This window comes from Delphinapterus leucas, chromosome 15 (genome assembly GCF_059928025.1).
Source record: "Delphinapterus leucas isolate spDelLeu-1000000601 "Yukka" chromosome 15, BTC_Dleu_Yukka2, whole genome shotgun sequence".
Lineage (NCBI taxonomy): Eukaryota > Metazoa > Chordata > Mammalia > Artiodactyla > Monodontidae > Delphinapterus > Delphinapterus leucas.
In genome coordinates this window covers 45126538-45149274 of record NC_143143.1, presented here as the reverse complement: position 1 = coordinate 45149274, position 22737 = coordinate 45126538, and the positions used below count along the sequence as shown (strand labels likewise).

At 41.4% G+C, this 22737-nt stretch overlaps 1 protein-coding gene across 1 annotated transcript in view; it reads left to right on the top strand.

The window, feature by feature from the left end:
• The window catches only part of MACROD2 (mono-ADP ribosylhydrolase 2), a 1987750-nt gene that overhangs the window by 1847310 nt on the left and 117703 nt on the right, over positions 1-22737 (top strand). The window contains exons 12-13 of the mRNA XM_022594140.2: positions 10721-10783; positions 15541-15609. Coding sequence (XP_022449848.1) covers positions 10721-10783; positions 15541-15609 — 132 coding nt within the window. The remainder of the gene's footprint in view (positions 1-10720; positions 10784-15540; positions 15610-22737) is intronic.

Below are 22737 nucleotides of genomic sequence, written 5' to 3'. Positions count from 1 at the left end.
GCCCAGCACTGTTGTTTTTATAGTTGATAGTAAGCTTAGGAGTGGTTGTCAAGTTTTATCATCTATAGCATTATTTTTGAGTTAGGGCCCATGTTTATAAAAAGTTCATTTTGAATTGTGGAAAACCCATACATTGCTTTCACCCTAAAGCTCAAAATACAAAATCAGCGTCTTAAAGTTTTTATTTTCACCACTTAAAATAGCATGTTTCAACACTGAAGGAGCAACTATTTTAAAGGGGGGAAAGGATAGAAAACACGAAAATGGAGGTTTTAACTTCCCATTATAAGTGGACCTTGTGCAGTTTCACATATATGTGTATTGAATTGTCACCTCCGCAGGGGACACTTGCACTCAGCACATGTACATCTTCAATCAGTGATTTCCCAAAGAGCCACGTGGGCAAAGCAAAGTGGATAATCGAAGCACTTAGATATTTCTCATTTAATTCAGCTGAAATACCCAACACTTATTGAGATCTACCTGTATGAGATAAAATTTTATGTTTATCTCTGGATTGCCTCAAGCTTTAATTTCACCTTCTGCGGGCAGGTGCCTCTCAGGAAACCACTCCATCCATCTTTCTTTTGTCAACTCCCAAAGGAAAAGTCTTTTGTCTTTCAAATAACCTAATTTATTCCCTCTCCGCCATCTTGAACTTTGTAGGTACTCAACAAACATTAATTCATGACAAAGATGCCTAACAGCTTTTGAATTTATTCATGGGATGATTCTTCTTTTAGAGAACATCTTTATGTATTTTCTGTTCTTCAACAAAAAAGCAAAACAGTGTTTTGTCTTGCCAGTTCTGTATTTAACTTCTGCACAGAGCACAATGTGTGCCTGTTTTAAACAAAATGTGTAGGCACACCAGTTATCTCAATTCAGAAACAGAAATGAAAATAGCGAGAAATATAATTTTTGGAAGGAAATTTAACCTGAGGGCTTAAAGTTAGCAAAAAAGTACAATTGTTGTTTTGTTTGCGAGAGAGCAAAAGAAGCCCATTATTGTGCTAAGCTTTATCTTGGTCATAATTTTCCCAGTTATGGTGTAGACACCAGGTTATGTTTTACTACCTGAAAACCAGTGTAATTTATAACCATGAACACCAGCATAAGTTGATTTCTAACCCTAGTTGCACCATGAATTCATTGGAATACTTATGGAAAGTTGCTGAATTCCCCTTTGCTGGTTTCCTATTCTTTAAGAAAAAAAAAAAAACACATTAATATGTTTCTTATTATTGTCGTTCCTTAATGGTTATTGATGGTTTTTGTATCTCTGTGAGGCGTTGCAACTTCCCCAGGGAAGACTGCGCTAACGAATAGTGTTTGTAAAGTACTTGGAAATCCTTGGATTAAAAACTAACCATGTCAGAGTAAAAGTATTTGTTCTAATATGCCATATGGGAGAACTATATGTTATCTATTAAGAGGGGATGTGTGATATTGAAAATAGTTCTCTGGTGCATTGCCTTGTGCTATTTTTATCCCAAGATATGCCACGGGCAAGTTTTGGTGTGCTGGGGTCATACCTTCCTCGTGGAAATGCTGTAAAGTTCAGTCCTGTGGCAGATACTTGTTGAGTTTCTTATTGTATACTTGACACTCTACTTACCAACCTACAAAATACACGGAAGAGACAGTTGCATGCTACAGTCTCATGTGTTTTCTTTCCTTGAACTTGCATCACATTTAGGTCTCCCTTAACAGATACACATGCTTTAAAAATAACAGGTTTAATCAACGGATCAGCGGTCCCCGGCCTTTTTGGCACCAGGGACCGGTTTCGTGGAAGACAATTTTTCCATGGACGGTGGGCGGGGGAGGATGGTTCAGGCGGTAATGTGAGTGATGAGGAGAAATGGAGGGTGGCAGATGAAACCTCGCCTGCCGCTCGCCTGCCGCTCGCCTGCCGCTCACCTGCCGCTCGCCTGCCGCTCACCTCCTGCTGTGCGGCCCAGTACCTAACAGGCTACAGACCGGTACTGGTCTGCGGTCCGCGGGTTGGGGACCCCTGGGTTTAATTATTTCCTCTTCCCCCTAAACACACAAATAGGCTGTTTTGGGACATTCTAGGAAAGAGGCAGGACCAGATGATGGTCTTCTCTGTCCGAAAATTGAAGACCAGCCATGAGTCTTACACAGCCTCTGTGAATGCGGTGTGGTTGTAATACTATTTGAGTCTATTTTGAGTGAACTGCTACTAGCGACCAGGAGAGCACTGCTCAGCATCTCCCCAGATGGGCTCTGTGTGCCCCACTCCATTCCCAGGGGGTTCTAAGTCATCAATCTGCATAACTGCATTGTAACAAGTTCCACACGTAACCTCCACTGGCCTGGGGAAGGGATTCCTTCTGTAAGGTAACTGCTCCAGTAAGAAGACAAAATGGTGACAAGTGTATTGTAACTAGAGCCTGGGCTCTGTGTCTAGGCTACCTTTCTTAAAAACTTCTGCCCCACATGATGTAGGAACTTCATATTTCATAAGTAACCTGAGGAACATGGAACAGGAAGTAATTTTCTCCTTTTTCCCTGATTAATTTGTGAAGTAACCATGCAAGGCCAGGTAAAGGATGAGCATGTTTCATTAATTCACAAGTATTTATTGAACAGCGTATGTTCAGTCTAGGTTCTTAGGAGACAGCAGACAACGAAGCAAAGATCCCTGCCTTGGTGGAGCTTACACTCAATTAGGGGCAGATATGTGTAAACGATGAACATAACACCTATGTAAATTAAATACTAGAAGGTGATGGATGATTGAAAAAGACAAAAATAAAAGGCAGATCAGGGTGGGAATGGAGTGTGTGGGGATGGGGAAATGTTGCCATTTTAAGTGACATGTTCAGCACAGTTTGAAAGGGGAATGTTTGAGCAAAGACTTGAAGAACGTGGGGGAAAAGCAGTCTAGGCAGAGGGGATGGGACGGGCAGTACAAAGACCTGGGGAGAAGACACCCTCACGTGCCGGAGGAACAGCACAGAGCCCGGTGTGGCTGGAGCGAGTGAGTGGGGAGGAGATTAGAAAGAAGTCAGGGCAGGAAAACAGCAGGTTCTCCAGCACACAGGCCTTGCTGCCTTTGAGCGTTTTGGAACATGTGAGCAGAGGAATGGTGTGATCTGACTTAAGCATTTTAAAGCAAGCCATCTGGCTCCTAGGCTGAGAATAAGGGCCATTGCCCCAATCCAGGAGAGGGGGGATGGAGGCTGGACCAGGGTGGTGGTAAAAACAGATGAACTCTTAACTACTGCTGCTTCCTACATGGTACCACATTTGATTTTTAGGAGCCATTATTTGTGATCAAAGAGATGTGACTTTTTTTAATTAATTTTTTAAATTAATTTATTTTTATTTTTGGCTGCATTTGGGTCTTTGTTGCTGCACACAGGCTTCTCTAGTCGTGGCGAGCAGGGGCTACTCTTCATTGCGGTGCACGGGCTTGTCATTGTGGTGGCTTCTCTTGTTGCAGAGCACAGGCTCTAGACACGCACACTTCAGTAGTTGTGACACGTGGGCTCAGTAGTTGTGGCTCGCGGGCCCTAGAGTGCAGGCTCAGCAGTTGTGGCGCACGGGCTTAGTTGCTCTGCGGCATGTGGGATCTTCCTGGACCAGGGCTCGAACCCGTGTCCCCTGCATTGGCAGGTGGATGCTCAACCACTGCGCCGCCAGAGAAGCCCGAAATGTGACATTTTTTAACTGTCCACAATTTAATGAGGTTCAACCAGAGGCTCAGGTAAACACCATACCTTTTCTACATTGAGAGCTGAAACATGGTTTGAATGACAACAAAATTATTACTAGGGGAGAATGAAGTTTCCTTCTTAATCCCTTGACAAGTGTTTATGGAGCCCCTATGGGATTGTAGGCACTGTACTGGTTGCTGAGGACACCTTAGGAACAGCAAGAGCATCTTTCTCAGCGGAAGACTTACATTTTAGCTCTCAAGGGTCAGAAGAGGTCACAAGGCAAGAAAGACCTCAGGCTTTGGCACGGTCTGGACCTGAGTTAAAGTCTCAGCTCTGCCACTAATTGTGGGACTTCAGGGAAGTTATCTGACCTCCCATAACCTTGAAATCTTCATCTGTAAAAATGTAGATAAAAGTCTAAGTAGGACTGTGGAGGGATTCACAGTAATGGGTCGGAGGTGCGTAAATGCCTGGTGCCTAGGAGGCAACAGCTACCACTCCTGTCAGATGGTGACTGCCCAGCTGTACACCTCTTTCATCTGCACTGGAATAGCCACATGCATGAGGCTTTTCATTAAAGTAGCGAGGCAGCCAATTCGGGAACTTACTTTTCTAAGCTCAATCTATTAAGATAGATCCATTGGCTGGTGACACCTCCAGAACAAAATGTTTAAATGTTTGGAACTAGCATCTACTGCCCCCCACTTCTTTCACTCTTTGCTTTCTTTCTTCCTGAAACCACTAAGCAGGGCTGAGCAAGGTAGGTATTCACATTGAAGTGGTGGTGGTGAGGTGGTGAACCCGCCCCCGCCCCCGCCATCCCCACCCCGTGCGGAGTGCAGGCCAGGTCAGGAGGGCATCTCGGTCTCAGATTGAAGGACGCTAAAGAAACAGGACAACAAAAGGCAGTGTGTGATCCTAGATTGCTGTGAAAGGTATTCTTAGAAAATTGGCAAAACTTGACTGTGGTCTGTGGCTTCTATGGTAGGAATGTCACCACTGCTAATCTCCTGATCTTGGTGGTCGCATTGTGGTCATGAAGAAGAATGTCTTTGTAGAAAATACAGACTAAAGTATTCAGGGCTGATGGGGGTAATAAGGGGGTGATTATGTCCCCAACTTCCTCTTACGTGGTTCAGGGCAAAAAAGAAAGTTTCTTGTACTGTTCTTGTAACTTTCCATTGTTTAAAATTAGTTCAAAATAAAAGTATCTTTAGTATTAAAAAACGAATTTAGAGTTGTAGCTTTGCACCCATCTGGCTTAAGTGTCAGAAGAGCTAGTTTCTCAATGTTCTTGGGTTTCTCCATTAATTTGTATGAGATTATAGTTTAATTCTTCAGCTATTATATTAAGTATCATTTTCCCATGCTTTTACTGACCCATAATTTAACCAGCTTACCCAGCTAACAAATACTCGTTGCATTTCCAGGGAGACACTAGTGGGCACTGGTATCAGCTGACTGGGTTGAAACCCTGCTGACATCACTGTGGGATCTCAGGGAAATGATTTAACATCTCTGTGTCTCAGTTTCCCCATCCACGAAATGTGGATAATAATAATGCCTACCTCATTGGGTTGTTATGAGAATTAAATTTGATAATGTATTCAGAGCACTTAGACACTGAGCGGAACACAGCCAATATCCAATACATGTTAGCTGGCATTAACTATCAATAATATTATCCTGCTGCCCACATAACTCTGTTAAATAAAACATAAACATTGATGGCAGTGCATACTCATTGAGAGCACTCCTTATATAAGCTAAATTTATTTTTTGAGGGTGTGTCTTCTAGAGAGTTTTAGAATGTGTAAGATGAGAATGTAGCTGGGTGGCAAAATACAAAATTTAAGACTGAATTCCTTATAAATGAAAAAGTGCTGAGTTGAAAAAAATAACTGAACTAAGAAAAATTAATATGCCATTTGTATTAATCAGCTATTGTCACAATAATACTGTGTAACAAGTCACCCCATAGTGCAGTGCCTTAACTAAAAGATTTACTCTCATGCTCACAAGTTTACAGGTTGACGGTGGTTCCACTGATGTAGGCTGGGCTCAGCTGGGCAGTTCTAATTCAAGCTGTGAGTTCTCTGGGCTTGCCTCCAGACTGTAACTTGGGCCAAGGCTGCTTCTGCTCATCTTTAATCCAGCAGCTGCAGAGGTATCTTCTTGTCATGGCCAATGTCAGAAGCACAGACACCAAGTCCAATTATGCAACACGTTCAAGCTCTTTGCTCCTATCATGTCCGCTAACATTTCATTAGCCATATCGCTTGGTCAAGTCCAACAAGAATGGAAGGACACTGAGATAAATAATCCGTTACAGGGAACTGAAGAATTGGAATCCAATCTGCAAAGCACTGTATTTGAATTGCCTGCACCCTGTCCAGGTCCAGAAATCTTGGGCCTTTATAAGAAAAGGTAATAGTATACCAGCAGGCAGTACCCATCCGGTTGTTTCCCCAGTAGCAAGGATGAATTTGTTCTGATTTACCTCCCCTTGCTCTTCCCATCCCCACGCACAGTTCAAAAATGGAACTGCAGATATCAGGGTAGCAATTTGTAGCCACAGCATTGAAATTTTGCCCTTATAAAGCTCATCCGTATAAAATTAAACATGAACTACACAATTAAACGAATTCACTTTGTTATCTGATGGGGGGGGTCCTTCTGCTCACCGCTTACAAAATCAATACTCACCAATGGTAGAAAGGAAAGGTACCTTTCATCAGAATGCCAGCAATCTGGGGAGATGGTGGACTCAGTGTCCCCCAAAAGCCACCTCCAAAGATTCCGCTCAGCCGTGACAGTTTTAAAGGCAAGGAGGGGAGTGGCCTCAGTTAATCATTGAGATAGGGCGTCAGAGTGGTCACCATTCCGCACTGCATGCAGGCTCGTGGATTTCTTATTATCTTCCCCTACACGTTATCATGTTCACACAGTTTGGTCACACAGTTTGTTCACGAGATTCTGAAGGGGAAGCTAGGGAAGAGATCTAGTCATCTGTTAATTACTTATTCTTCGTTCCTACTTCTTTGATCTACCAGAAGAACTGACAAATTATTGTGCGATTAAAAGATTTGAAAGGTGTTCTTGGGCCGGAGATGAGTAGAGCATGGGGGTACCTTGTTTAAAATTAGTTACGGTATAGCTTTGGTAAAGTGACAAGAAAAGGGGCTTCCTGCTGAGGGCAGTTTCCTGCAAAGAACTGCTTACAAATCCCCACTTTTCAGACATCATTCCATTTCTATGGGATTAGGGGTGAAGGCCTGTCTTCTGTAACTTTTTCATACTGACATAGGCAACGTATTCTCAGACTGGAAGATGTCAACATGGGCCTGTAGCATCTCTTTGCTGACAATTTTAGTTGCCTGCTTACATGTATGGGCAGAACAAGCTACAGTTATTTTGACACCCACAAAGATATAGATTATTATGTGCAATAATGTTAATCCCATTCTCTTGAGGCCAGTCCTTAGAATTGTGGTAGCCATAGACTCAAGTTGGAGCAGCTTATGTCATGGCTAGCATCTGTCTGGTCATCATGCAGTTAACTTTTCTTTCCTCTGGTGGCGGTTATGGTATCTGTAAAACAACTCAGGAATGAACATCAGACACTGAGTCTGTGACTCTATTTTCCTAATCATTAACTGCTTGGTTTTATACTTGGGGAAGGGCGGGGGGGAGGGGAACCTGCGGGGTTCTACTCGTTTCCAACTTCACAGCAGGAGTCTCTTATTTTTATTTCTATAAAATTCCTGAAATATCCTTGAATATAGTATGTGCTCCGTAAGTATGGATTGAAAGAATAGAGGGCATGGTTTTAATACTGGAGAAGCAAAAATGATTCAACCATTAGAATTCACACAGGTCACTGTGCTTTTTGGCGTGGGAAAGTAGTATTATGTGACATGCAATGTGAATGATATGGAAATTTATTATCGGAAGTAAATATGGGATCCTATAGGTGTATCAACTAAGAGAATTTAGTTTCTGTGTGACATGTTTTAAGCTCACAAAATAGCCTGTCATTTCCCTATACTTCTTCACGTTTATTGTAAGCCTTTTAAATCCCTTCTAAAAACCGCAAGTTTACATTCCCCACTCTACTTAACTTTTTATTGTTTTTATGCTTTCTGTGAAGATAGCTAGACAGACAAGGCTGATAAAAGGAAAGCTTGTTCTTATCAAATACGGGTAAATGTGTAATGGGATTTTTTTCTTTCCTACCAGAGGAAGCCCACTGTTTCACTAAGAACTCACCCAATTGAGGTATTTTAAATGGATGGAATGTTAGAAGCCCGCCAAACTGTCCTTCTAAAAGTGACGTGAATGCTAACCTAATTGCCCGAGAATGTTATCAACTGGCCTTTGAAAGCCAGACTCCTACACTGATTCCCCCTGCTGGCCTTGAGGTTGCACTGTCTTTGGAAATTGATGAAAGCAATATACCTGAGCCTTTTCATTTGAGGGCAAGTTACTCAAACGCCAAATCCAGCATTCTTCTAGAAGGCATTTACTCCGTGATAAACGTGCCAAGTGTTTCTTGAATTTGCTTCCCAAGGGCAGAAATCCTGCAACTAGACCACCCCACAGCCAAGACTCAAAGTCGAAAACAGAACATGCCAGACTGCGGTAGGGAGTGGGACCACGGGCACAGGGATTAAGGGTAAAACCCAGTAGCAGTAGGTTAGATAAAGAGCCAGACTGCTTTTTACTATTTTAAAGTTGGACTTGGGGGGTCTGACCATGAATTTCCTTTTCATGAATTTAGAACTGGTGGAAACAATTCTTTACCTTCCTGGGACTCAATTGTTTCTCTTTCCCTTCTTACCTTCCTCTCTTCATAAGATTTTTACCTCCCACTCCATAGGAGATGTGGTCACCAGACCAATTTTAAAAGCAGCCTGTCGCTGCAGACTTCAAGCCTATTGTGGAACCTGTGTTAAAAGGTCTGTCTGAGACTTCCCTGGGGGTCCATTGGTTAAGACTCCATGCTTCCAAAAAAAAAGATTCCATGCTTTCAATGCAGGGGATGCAGGTTCGATCCCTGGTGGGGGAACTAAGACCCCACGTGCTGCATGGCGTGGCCAAAAAAAAAGGGGGGTGGGGGGTGGTGTCTGTTGGGGGAGATAGGAAAACTGGTAGATCTCTCCTGCTTGAGTCTGAGTCCATTTGGTGGGAGAAAGGGGGAAACACTGACTTACGTTTTTGACACATGCTCCTGCACCAGCTTGGCCTTGTTAGGGCAGCAAGAGCAGCAGTGATGGCTATTTCCTTCCTACAGCAAAAGCCAGTGCCAGTGCCTCCGCGGGGAACCAGAACAGAGAAAGTATCAGAAATATCCTTGGAAATGTGTCACGCAGAACCTTGGGTTTACAGAGTTACAGAGCCATCCCAGGTTATACTGTGTCCCGCGTGACAAATGGCACAGTGCTGGCCAGAGGGAATTATATACATACTGATATATTTATTCATTGATAGCATCCCTTCCGCATGTCAGTGTCACTCTTATTTATCTATTTATTTATTTATCTTTGTCATTCTATTATAACATTTTTCTTTCAGGTCAATTCCAAATTTTTTCCATTTGCAGCTCTCCTCAGAAGCTTGTTTTTCAGAGCTGCTTGGTGAACTGTTTCCCCATTGCTTCTGAGGCTCTTGTTTCAGCTCCACTTGTTGAGTCCTCCTCTGGGGAGGATTCCCCATCCTCTTGCCTCTGGATTAAGAGTTGACAGTTGTAGCAGATGGTGGGTCAAAGCAGTCAAGTAAAACAAGTTTAAGTGATCTGAGCCTGGCTGTGGGCAGGAATTTTAAAAGGGCTCAGCTGGGTGATTCTTCTGCTCCTTGTGGCCTTGGCTGATGTCATCACTTGGGGGCATTCGGCTGGCAGCAGGCCTGGGTTGGAAGGTGGGAAGAGGCTTCACGCATATGTCTGGCCCCTCTGTGCTGCTCCATGTACCCCTCTCCACCTGGGAGGCTAATCTGAGTGTCTTCACAGCAGGGTGGCTGGATTCCCAGAGGGAGAAAGTGGAACCTGCTATAGTCCTCTGAGGCCTTGGCTTGGGGGGGCCCAGACATCACTTACACATTTCACTGGTCTAAACAAGTCACAGAACCGGCTCGAATTTAAGGAGACAAGAAATAGATTCCACTTCTTGAGAGACAAGGATCTGTGGCCATCTTTAACCCATAGTGATATGTGCTGATAACATCTGCTTCTCTGTTTTCTGTACTTTAACGACATCTCTTATGTTTTATCATTTAAAAAGATGTTTCCAAACACAGAGACTTGGAAACCCTCCCAGCAATGAATTATAAAATGATGCCTTTATTTGCCTTTGAAGAGTTAATTTTTTTCTACACATAAATCCACAGATATATATTATATATTTTAAGCCAAAGGGAAGTTTTTAGCTAGTTTCTAATATATAGCCACCATTATACCTGTCCAGTTATTAATTTTTCAAGGAGATATGTACTATGGCATAAACTTGACCAGCATAATCTGTTCAACACAGAATATTTCAGAGCATAGATATGTTAGACTGTCATATGTAAAATGTAAGTAAATGTCTAAAAAATTAAGTAAAAATAGGGGTTCTTTTGCAACGTACAACAAACAGGGAAATAAAGGGCATAGGAACGTAATCAACCAAGTTTCCTTACACAGTGCATATTGCTTGAGTCAAGGAAAAAAAGCAGATTGGAATTAAAATTTGTATTGCATTTTGGGAAATGTTGTGCAAGGGGAGGGATGTTACTGGAACTGCTGAGTGAATTTTGTTTACTGCAGTTCAACTTTCCACCAAGCAAATCCTGTGAGAAGGGACAAGGATAAATACACCTATTTATGTAGGTAATTTTTCTGTTTCACGCCTCTGATTCATCTCTCTGCCTCGCTTTATGGGGAGTCATGCTACACTGGTTACAATTAATTTCAGTGCTGCATATTAGCCATAAAGAGATATTTCATAAACTGACTTGATGTATATTTTTTTTTTCCTCTGCGCTTTTCTTGAAAGATGAGAACGGTCCACAGGAAAAGCCAAGTGCCAAAGAAATGGAAGGGCAGGGCCAAGAAGCAGGTGAGCTCAGATTTCTTTTGAGGCGTCCCCTGGGCCTCATTCCCAGAGGGGGACATGGCTTTACTTAGTGCCCTTTTCTGAAAATATTTATACCGTTTCACCAGGTTAATATCAATATTCGTTCAGGTCTCCCTCAGGAAGCCACCAACCCTGTTAACTACAAGTGTCAGGCTCACCAATCAGAAGGGTACCCTCCCTCTCAGGTCTCAATCACCAGCCCCACTTTTCTCCCGTGTGATCGCAGTTTGCTCAGTGATGCTCTAAGCGGGATGGGCAGAGGTTGGAAGGACAGTGTCAGAGCTGGGCTGACTGAGGGCAGGTCAAACTCAGCAGATTTCGTTTGGAGGAAAAAATGAAATGAAAAACATTCACAGGGGGACTTCCCTGGTGGTCCGGTGGTTGGGACTCTGTGCTCCCAATGCAGGGGGCGTGGGTTCCATCCCTGGTCGGGGAACTAAGATCCCGCATGCCACAGGGAGCAAACAAACAAACAAACAAAATTAATTTTTAAAAATTCACAGGAAATATATCAGAGGCTTTCCTTCCACAATGAATGGAGTGTGCTTTACTGTTTTACATTAAATTTTGAAGAGCCGTGCTTCTGGTCATTTCTCTGTATGTTGTAGATGATGGTGTGAGGAGTGACAGAGGCTTACTACCCCACACCCAGAGCTCAATGAGATCCAAAGCCTTCCTGACATCAACTCTGTTCACTGCAGAACAGATGAGCCAATGGAATGCTTAGAGATCTTCTACTGTAGATTATAAATTGAACTTTTTAAAATAAAATGGCACTTAAGACTCAATAGAGATTGTCATCTCCTTAGGTTTATCTTTTCTTCCTCCCCACTTTTGTACTCAGGCATGCTCTCCTTTAAAAGAATGATTCACAGGGCTTCCCTGGTGGCGCAGTGGTCGAGAGTCCGCCTGCTGATGCAGGGGACACGGGTTCGTGCCCCGGTCCGGGAAGATCCCACATGCCGTGGAGCAGCTAGGCCCGTGAGCCATGGCCGCTGAGCCTGTGCGTCCGGAGCCTGTGCGCCACAACAGTGAGAGGCCCGCGTACCGAAAAAAGAAAAAAGAAAAAAAAAAAAAGAATGATTCACACAATTTTGCAGTTGTCAACATAACCACCAAAATAAAAATTTCCTTCTTCTTTCTATTTTCCAAGTCATTCTTCTGGTTCTAATGAGCCCAACGGATGGGGCATCTTTGAAATAGTGGGCTCTGCTCATGTGCCTTGCCGCATCCTAAACCATATGCTGGGCTCTTAGAAATAAACCAGGTAGTGTGATAAGTTTTTCACTGAAAAGTTCCTGCATTAACCTTGGAACTTTTGCTAGAGAACTGAAAGCTTTTACTATTAACCTGGAAGATGGAATTGAAGAAGGCCAATCAGAGAAGGCACTGAAGCAAGGCAGCAAGGACCTTGTGTACCTGCCACTGGGTCAGTTGGCTCCCTTTGCTAAAGTGTAGTCCTTGCAATGGAATGAATTTCTAATACAGAAAACTGTTGTCATCCACATTACCATCGCCCCCAGCTCCCGGCCACCACACCATTATGCTCCGTGGAAGATGAGTCTTCTGTGAAAAGCTGTCACTGTTTTTACTGTTTGGGGCTGATGGGTATTAATCAACTAGCTGCTGACAGCTGAGGCCATTCTCTGAATATTGTGGTTTTCCAGGTGTTATTCGTTCACTGCTCTGTCCCAAACTGTCTTTATCGACATAGATTTCTGCCACCCCTGTTCACACACACACACGTATACACATACACGGGCACACACATACAGACATGCACACACACCTGCCTGCTTTTTATTTATTCATCTCTCTTCCCCTAATCAGTTGAGAACAGGCAGTGTCTTTATGGATTTAGGACCATCTTGCCTGTTAGGAGAGAGTGGTAGAATACAAGCTCTCTTCTCCACCTCCTGGATGGACAGCATCACCACCACAATATGGGTGCCTCTCATGGTAGAGAAGGTTCCTAAATGCACCCCTGAGGAGCTCTTCTTGCTTTTCTAAGTGGCCGGCACAGAGTCCAATGGCAGGATTCGTCTATGCTCTTGGCCAGTGTCAGCATACATTGTTGTGTCTGCTCTGCGTCCCGAATCCAAGATCAGAGAAGTCAGAGATGCAGTTCTGGTCATTCAAGTCCTTCTGACCTACTGTTATTCTTCCAAAATAAAAGTAGCTTCCTTTCATTTGATAGAATGTCCAGCTTCAATTCTAGCTACATGACTCTGCAGGCCTCTTCCATATCACGCAAAAAGCACAATCTCAAACCAGCATAATCCAGCAGTTCTGACTGCTGTCATGATCATATCAAAGTGGTAGGTCCTATTCCTCAAACAGCCATTTAACCAATACCTCTCCGGGCTTTGCTGTGACCCAGGCACTGTTCTGGACACCGAAATAGGGCAGCAAGCAATAAAGACAACTTCTTTGCTTCCTTGAAACTTATATTCTGGTGGCAGTGATCCAAAAATAAACAATTTAAAAAAAGTATGATAGTGACAAATGCATTGTGGAGAAATGAGGTAATGTAGAAGGAATCCTGAGAAGGCAACTTTCCGTTGGCTGGACTCGGGGAGGACTCCCTGAGGGAGCAGTAATTAAAGTGAAATCTCAATGATGAAATGGCGGGAGAGCATTTCAGATGGAGGGTCCAGATAATGCAAATGATTTCAGGCCGATTTTAACAGGTTGGAGAAGGAAGTTCAGAGTGGCTGGAGCGTGATGGATGAGGGAGAACATGGTGCGAGGTTTGGGAAGATATCATAGGGCCAGGTTATGTCTGACTGCATAAGATTTGATTTTGTTAGAACTACAAGGAGAAGCCAATGGAAGGTTGTTAGTGGTAGAGGGACCTAATCTGTTTTAACAAGCTCACTCTGCCTGTGAGTGAAAACGTGTCAAAAGAACAAAAGTGAGACCAATTGAAAGACTATAGCAGGAAAGCAGTGATGGAGGTTTCTGGAAACGGAGACAAAATGGCCTGATGTGTTTTGTTCTAGAGGTAGAAGTAACAAGATGTGCTGATGGATTGGATCTAGGGCATAGGGAAAAGAAGAATCCAGGCTACATCCTAGGTTTTTAGCATCAGTAACTACATGGATGATGGTGCCACTTACCGATGTATGAAAGACTGGCCACAGGGCAGTTTTTATTAATAGAGTTAATAGTTCAGTTTTGGCCGTGGTAAATTCAAGAGGACTCTTGGCCATATGGGATGTCAAGAAGCCAATTAGGTATCTGAGTCTGGATTTCTAGGGAGAGGTGTGGACCAGAGATACAGGCTTGGGAGTCACTGTCAGAGAAATGATACTTAAAACCATGTGACTGGGTGAGATTCACTAGAGAGAACATGTAAATAAGGAGAACAGTGAGGCCTGGGACACCATGGCCTCTAGACACGTGGCACCAGGGGAGAAGGAACAGCCACAGCAAGAAAGTGTTTCAGAAAGAACAGAGTAGACTCTGAAATGCTCCTGAGGAGTCCAGGAAGATAAGAAAGGAGAAATGACCATTGGATTTGGCAAAGTGAGGTCATTGACACCTTTGATAAGAGACTACTTCAAGGAGGATCGACGAAGCCAGTTGGAGTGCTTCATGGAGAGACCGTGAGATGAGGAAGTCCAGAGCAATAACATGGACTTCTCTTTTAGGGAGTTCTGCCGTGAAGGGAAGCAGAGAAATGGGGTGATGTGACATCAAGGCAAGGTTGAAAGTCTGTAGTGTGTTCTTTTGATGTTAATAGGAGTTTGTCATCTAACAGAAGGAAGTGATTCATCTCCAGTTATCTCCCTACCAAAAATCTTACTCTCTGTTCTGATAGAGGCATGACCTAAAAGTAACAGTCATATACCTTATGGACGAAGGATATACTAGAAGATATCCGATTAGCCTTTAAATGTGTGTTAGTCACCATGCGTGTATGAGTTATCTTTAGTTCCATAACCTTGTTACTGCATGAAAAAAATGTATATATTCCTTTTCCATTTGTCAAGTATTAACCATTCCAAATGATTTTGATAGCCCTCCCTGTCTTAAATATACTATTTTAGTGTTAGTAAGTTAGTTATTATCCTGGAGCCCAAATGCTAGTGGAGTCACTGGGGTGCTGATAATATTAAGAACGTCCAGCTCTGACGAGGTTAGTTGCTGCTGTGAGGCCCAGGCACGGACCTCCAAGTTCCTTAGTCGCCACTCTGTGCTTGGCTGACATGAAATCACCAAACGGCTTTTGGTGCTTTCCTACAAATGACCCCTTCTCCTGGACCTTTTCTCTGACAGCCATCAGATGTGCTCCCTACAGCTTGACAGCCTGGCCTAATGGAATAGAAGTGCTGTGCTAAGAAAAGCCAAACTTTAAAAACACACACATAAAAGCACTTTGTAGAAACTTGCAAGGATATACTTTCTTTCACAGTCTTTTACTAAGAAAAATAATGTACCATTCTTCTAGAGGTAGGGAAGAAACAAAATGCCAAAGTATAATACTACCAAACAAACAGTCTTCTTCACCAAAAAGATAGTTTGTAGTTCATCAGGCTCTGTCTTAACTGAAGGGGTTTTGTTCCATTAATCGTAGAAGAGAGTTACAAACCCAAGCCCCTTCAAAGACCATTCAGTGTATTAGAGCATGAAACAGGCTCCTGCTTCCTTCGGTAGAGTAGGAGGTGAGGTGGGAAGGGAAGCTCCAACCTGACAGTATTTGGCTCTGAGACAGTGTTTCTCTTTCTGCCTTATAGATGGTGCCAGCGCTGCCACCGTGCCCAACCCTTCTTCAGGAGAGGCAGCTGAAGTCTGTAAAGATGAAGGTATGAGGCCACTTATACATCTGAAAATCACAAACTCTTAGAAAACCGTTTGGGTTTTATTTGTATGGGAAAATGAAGCAGTGTGCAAATCTATCCAATTCTCTTTAAGCATCTCTATTTCCAACATAGATATCCAACCCCCTCTGTTTTATTCCATACCTACCATTTTCAGAATTTATATCTCCATTTACATTTGTTCCTCTGTAAAGTAACTGTTCATGAAACAATAGAATGATTGGAGAAATTACGTTTAAAGATGTTTATTTGAAACACCAGAATTAGGCTGTTTACAGCTACTTGTCAGGCATGGCTTCATTTGAGAACTGTCTACCAGAGAACTCCATTATCTAGACAGAATAAGAAAGAAGAAATGTTTGAAAGGCAGCCTTGAAAATAAATCTTTGGCAAGAACATCATTCCTCACTCTATGGACAGTTACTATGAGAAAATGTTGCTGACCCAAGTATCTTTAGAAGAATAAAAAAGTAAAAGAAAAATTTATGTAGGTTCTAGGAGAAAATGTGAGGGAGAAATAGTGGGGACATTCATGTGCAGATAATAGAGTTTTAAAGATATATACTATCTAAAGGAAAATGAAATCATCATTTATTTTCTTTCCCTCCTGATTAACTGTCCACACACACACACACACACACACACACACACACACACACACAAGTAACATTGTTTTATATCTGTCATTGATAACTACTAAAAACCCTTCTAGAATGGTAGACGAGATTGTCACATTTGTACAAATGGATATCTGGTAAACCATGTGATACACTTGGAACTTTTAGGTAAACACGCTGAATGCATTTCTTCAGTTGGGAGTGATATGAAAATATATCCATACTTAAGACTGATATTAGCTACTCCTGGAATCAATGTTTAGAAAATCAAAGTGGTTTTAAAAATAATAGTCAACTGTTTGCATCATTCATTTCATTTCATGTTGCCTGTAAACAGTTTTTCTAAGTGAGGTGTCCTGTGTAGGGAGGGTAGTTGCTAAGATTGTGAACTCTGGGACCAGATGGTTGAGGCTTAAATCCTGTCTCTACCACTGGAAATGTATGTAATTTTTGACAAGGAATTCAAGTACTTAACAAGGAATTAACAAGTAATGACAAGTAACTAACTCCTTTGTGCTTCACTTTTCTCCTCTGTAGAATGGGAATAGAAACTGTATTTACCTCACAGAATACAATAATACACATCCATTGCTCAAACTGTTTACCTGGTACCTATGCAGACTGGGCTCCCCAGGAAACAGACTGTGATGGAGATTAGGGAGCTGACATTTATTAGGGGGAGCTCTTGGAATCAACACCTGTGAAAGGAAAGGGAAGAATGCAGAACTGGGTAAAGGGAGAAACTGAACTACAAGGCATCCTCAACAGAAGCCAGAGATGGTCTGAAGCTGACATGACCATTCTGAGATGTCCAGTTGGGATGAGAGAGTCTGGCTATTAAAACCTCCCATTTGATAAGTCATCTGTCATTGGCTGCCTTGGGAAGGGGTGTGGCCTTGGATGAAGCAACTCTCTTCTGCTGGGGTGATCCTGGAAGCTTGAGAGGGATGAGGGATGCCTGCAACTGGGAGAGTGAGCTCTTCCTTCCTGAAGGAGGATGCGGGTGGCCCAACACAGCATCCACCATACTGTTGCTTTTGGTGGTCTTTTTCTAGTTCATTGTCACTTTTTTACTGAATCCCTTGGCACCTCACTTCATACTACTCAGATATGTGTTCCGACATCCCTGGTTTTAAAATTCTTTGGAATATCTAAAAATGTAAACCATGTTAGATCACCTAGGTTCTCATAATTAACTCTAGGTCATCTTAGAGAGAGAAATAAACCTGAGTGAAAAGGCAAAGAGCGGTGTTTATCCTAAGCAAATAAATTCGGACATCACAGTCATTTAGGCTGTGATACAGATTTTTCAGTGTCCTGAAGTGGAATGGCAGAGTTTAGGAAACAGAAGAAATAATCTAATTTAAGTGCTTCAAACTGAGATTTTTCCTGTAGAGTTGTTTGGTTTGGAGATATCACACCCTTATAGAAACACACTGTGGTGTTTCTTCATGCTTTTAGGATCTCACACCATTAATTGCTCCTGCCAGGATCAATTTCTCGGAACACTTTTAGATGTTTTGTTTTGTTTTTTTACATGAAACTTTTAATGGTGGTAACTCCAACGAGTTCTGTCACATATCACAAATGCAATTTCCTAATAAGACTAAATGTGAAGTTTTTACCAAAATACATTATTAATATCCATCAACCTCTGGATCTAAGGAAAAGAATTTTGAAATCCACATTAACAAGTGATCCAGTTTCCATTAAAAATAGAATATACAGGTTATGATTTTTGCCTTTTCCTTCTGAAATAGCATGTACAGAAGACCACTGTTTTAACGGATTATCACTACAACGCTTAGGCCAAGCATCTGTTGCTTACAGAACTGCAAGTGTGGAGATAGATACATAGCTTGATTGATAGATACATAGCTTAGAATGAAAAATGAATGAATTTGCCATCGAGAGCCTCCGAGATTAAGGTCATGACGAGGTTAAAAGGCATTCATATATGTTGAGAATTCATTTCAAACATTCACCATTATAAGTTTCATGCAGAAATGTATCTCCTTGGTGACATCTGGGCTATTTATGAGCTCTGCAGCTATAAGGCTGCTTATAAAAATGCTTATTACACTCTCCAGTTTAAGTGCAGAATATTTTTGCTGACCAAAGTTCTTCAAGGGGCCCTTGCTCTCTTGTCTTTGTTTCCAGGCTTTGCTCCTGACCCAGCGTCTTCTTCTTAAGTCTTGGAATCACGAATATTATGGACTGGCCTTTTTTTAGTATTCTTTCCAATATAATTCCCAAAGATTTTGAGCCTCATTATTTATTTTCAGCTTTGCTTGTTGGTTGGCTGGCTTTGTATTTGTTATAATTTTGGCTCCCACAGGAAATTCGTGTCCTCTAGCGTACAAGGACTAAAAACAAAAGAAAAAATGAGCTGGCTAATGTCACTTGGTTTGGGAGATAAGATTTTTAAAAAATTAAAACAGATATGTGAAAGTTGAAGAATTTCAAGAGGAAGGGTCTTTGGGGGTGTCTCCTTAGGCCAGCGATTTTGTTCAAATGTTCTAGACATATTCCCCACTGGGTACCAAGAATGGATGTTTATTGCCCATTTACCCCACATAACAGCTAACAGTGCAAGCTGCTAACAGAAGGAGGTACAGCTGATTGGCTTATGGATCAAGAGCTAGATTGTGAGCTCCAGACGGAGGACACCTGTTCCCAATGACTCATCACAGCCTTCGGGTGGGCAGGAGTTGAGTTGGGTGGAGGAGATGTGAGAAGGAGGAATGCCGCTGAATAATTCATCCACACAAGGGGTGCATGCCAGGGATGCAGCAGCCAGGACTGAATAGAAATGAACTCCAAGGTAAAGAAACCTGAGAAAGTATCTGTTGGTTGATAGGAGCTCTGAGGTCCTTTATAAAATAGGGCATACACTTATCTATTGAGAGATTTCTTTCTCTACTGGTAAAAATATTCCAATTATTGATTTAATGGTAGTTTACGCTTTAAATCCTTAAAAACAAACCCAGGAGTACAAATGTGAAGGCTATTTAAGTTAACAAATATAGAGGCAATCAGATGGAGAGGCTATAAACCCAGGAGTAAAATTTGTATTAGGAATATCAAGTATTCTGGTTGAAACTGCTGCAGAGTTATTATTATCTTTATCATCATCATTATTTAAGATATGGTCAGTCTGCTTAATTCAAGGAAAACTCTGTTCTGTTATCTCAACACTCTTAATAGCTCATCTTCACTCACACCCAAGACCAAGGCACCTTACTGGGGGGGGCGGGGAGGGGGGAAGTGCTGTTTAAACACATCCTGATTCTGCTGTCTTATTATTTAATCAGTGCCTAATTTGAATTTAAAGGGCAACTAGACCAAATCATATGCTCATTAATATTAACAAAATCAACTAATGCTCGGGTGCATGCACACTTGAGCTAGCATTCCTTTGGAGGTCGGCGTAAGTCATGGCATTGCTGTCTGCTGTTTACAAAGTGGGATGTCACTTGGCAAAGGACACATTAACCCTTAATCTAGTTTCAGGCCTCCTACAGGTCAAAATTTCTGTAGGATAGGGGGAAAGCTCCAGCAAGAGTCAGCCTTGCCGAAGAGGACAGCAAAGAAAGGATGGGGTTCTATATGAGGAATCGGATTCAGGAACGTGCAAGAGATGAGCATAAATGCTCCCAACCACGGGTAGCTGTAGGCCTGGGCCAGTGGTGTCGACTCCAGAAGATTCTGTTCTATTCCTTGTCTAAATCGTTGGAGAGAAACAAAACATTGGGCCACCTATGAAATTCCCCTCAGGCTTCCCTAATAGGATTCTTTTTAGTCCTTTCCCTATTCTAGAAATCCATTATCACCCTATAAGCATCCTCCCCGCTACCCACCACCGTGGGACAGAGCTGTCCCCTGTCCTAGATCTTCATCGATGCAGTGTCTGGATACACCGTGACACCCAGGGCTATCACTCTTGGATGGTAAGAGTCTGAAAGGTGGAATGAGAGCCGCTGCCCTCTGGTAGTTCAGTGAAGGGGAAAGAACTAAGATATATGGAGTGTGTGCTCAGCGCTTTACATTTCTGTACAATCTATTTTTCATTTCACAAAAAGGTAACCTGAGAGTCAGGAAGGAGAGAGAGAAAGGTGTCCGCGGTGGGTGGGGAGAGGAGAACTGTTTTATCAGTGTTGATTCCCGTGGCTAATACTTGCATGATCTTACATAATCCTCAAAAACGATAGTATTTTATTCTATTTTAAAATAACATTTATTTTTCTACTTGTAAGATAATGCATATTTATTGTAAAGTATTTTTAAATGCAGAAAAGTATAAAATGTAAAGGCATATAATGATTTTCCCTTTAAGGTTTAAACTGTAAAAAAAAAAAAAAACCCAAGAAGTCCTATTTTTTCAGTTAGCAAGATACCATGAATATTTTCCCATGTCTTTAAAAATTTCTCAAAGGCATGCTTTTTATTGGAGGCATAATATTTCACCATATGGTTGTCCCACAGTTTACATAACCAGTGTCCTAATGTTAGATTTAGTTATTTACAGTTTTTCTCTCTATTATAAATAATAGAGAAATGCAGTATATACATTTTAGATAAATCTGGGTGTGTATCTATGATCAGTTCCTCAGGATGATATCTTGATTTTTCGTTGATTTACTAGGGAAAATATTGAGATATTTTTTATTGCTTACATTTATTATTTTAAAAGTAATGTGTGTTTATTAAATGAAAAAATAAGCAAAAGAAGAAATGAAAAATATCACTCATAATCTCAATCCCCAGAAATAAGCATATGTAGTATGCTGGTATATAAACTTCCAGACGTTTTCTAAGCTACCACACATATATATATATGAAGTTTTTTTAGGGTATTCTGCAGTGTATACTAGTTTGAAATTGTCTTTTGGATGTAGCAATAGATTGTGAAATTTTTTCCATGTCTTTTGATAGTCTAATGTTATTTAATTGTATATTCCAATAAGCAAAAGACCAAAATTTACTTACCCAATTTCCATTTTGAGTCGTTTCTTTGGTTTCAGTTTTAAATTCTATACTGGCCAGGAACATGCTTTTAACTTTGTAGATGTTCATGATCATTCCTGTAAGAAAACCCAAATAAATTAAAAAATGCATACAAATCTTTTTTTGTCTACAATGAATAGAGTTTATTCCCTTTTTTGATTCTTTAAATAATATATGTTCATTGTAGGAAATTCAAATAATTAAAGGGCATATAAGGAATAGAATAAAAACACATGTGCAATCACAGCTCCCTGAGATAACTACCATCCACATTTCGGGGACCATTCCTTCATGCATCACTTTCTGAATATACACACCCACATAAAATTGTATATAACTCCATCATATGATTTTAATGTAATTTCCCTTTTATCTTGTTTGTTCCCTTTTATTTTAGTGTAATTTCCCTTTTATCTTGTTTGTTCCCTTTTATTTTAATGTAATTTCCCTTTTATCTTGTTTGTTTACTTCCCACCTTCCAGTTATTCAGAGAGTAAGACACGCTGATTAAGAATCTGGTCTCTGACTTTAACTTCCGGAGTCCAGATTCCAGCTCTCCTCTGACCTGTGTGACCTTGGGCAAATTACTTAGTCTCTGTGCGCCTCAGTTTCCTCATATGTGAAATGGGGGTGATAATAACACCTCCATCACAGGATACTGAACATTAAAACAAGTCAATCCCCTTAAACATGTCAAGGAGTATCTGATACACAGTAAGAGGCACAAAATTTTTAGCCATTGTTAAATGTATGTATTTATTTTATAAAAACTGTATCATATTCTATGCACTTGTTTTTAACAGACAGAAAAACTTTGTGGAAATCCCTCCAAGTCATTTGTGTAGATCTAATTTATCCATTTTAAAGCTCAAGTGATATTCCATAGCTTGGATGCACTATAATTTATTCAACCATTACACTGTGATGAGCAAGCACTTTCTTCCCACTTTATTGCCATACAAACAATGCTGCAATAGATGTCTTTTTCCCATGTATCTTTACAAGCAGTGCTTTTTTTTTGCATGGGAAAGATTCCAAAAGTGTGAGTTCTTTGAGGAGTATGTGTTTTTAACAGATACTGCCAAACTGCTTTCCCAAAAGACTATAACAATTCGTATTTCCATCAGCAATCATTATTTTTGTTATTTCTAATTTTTGCCAGTTCAATGAGTATAAAGTAAAAATATCTCATTACTTTTAAAAGGTCAGTATTATTATCCCAATTTTGCAGGTAATTGAGGCTCAGAAAGTTTGAGAAACTTGTCCAGTTATCCAAAAGGTAGAACCAGAATTTGGAAACAAAGTCTGCCTGAACCATGCTCTTTCCATCCCACCAAATCATGCTTCTGGAGCAAGGGATATTCCTTGCCTGAGGGGGCTAGGATACAGTGAGAGGGCAGCATGGGAAAGCTGAGACCCAAGAGAAGCCAGCAGGGCAGTAAGACTGAGGCAACAGAACAGACCAGCCTACTTGGTCCACATTATAGCC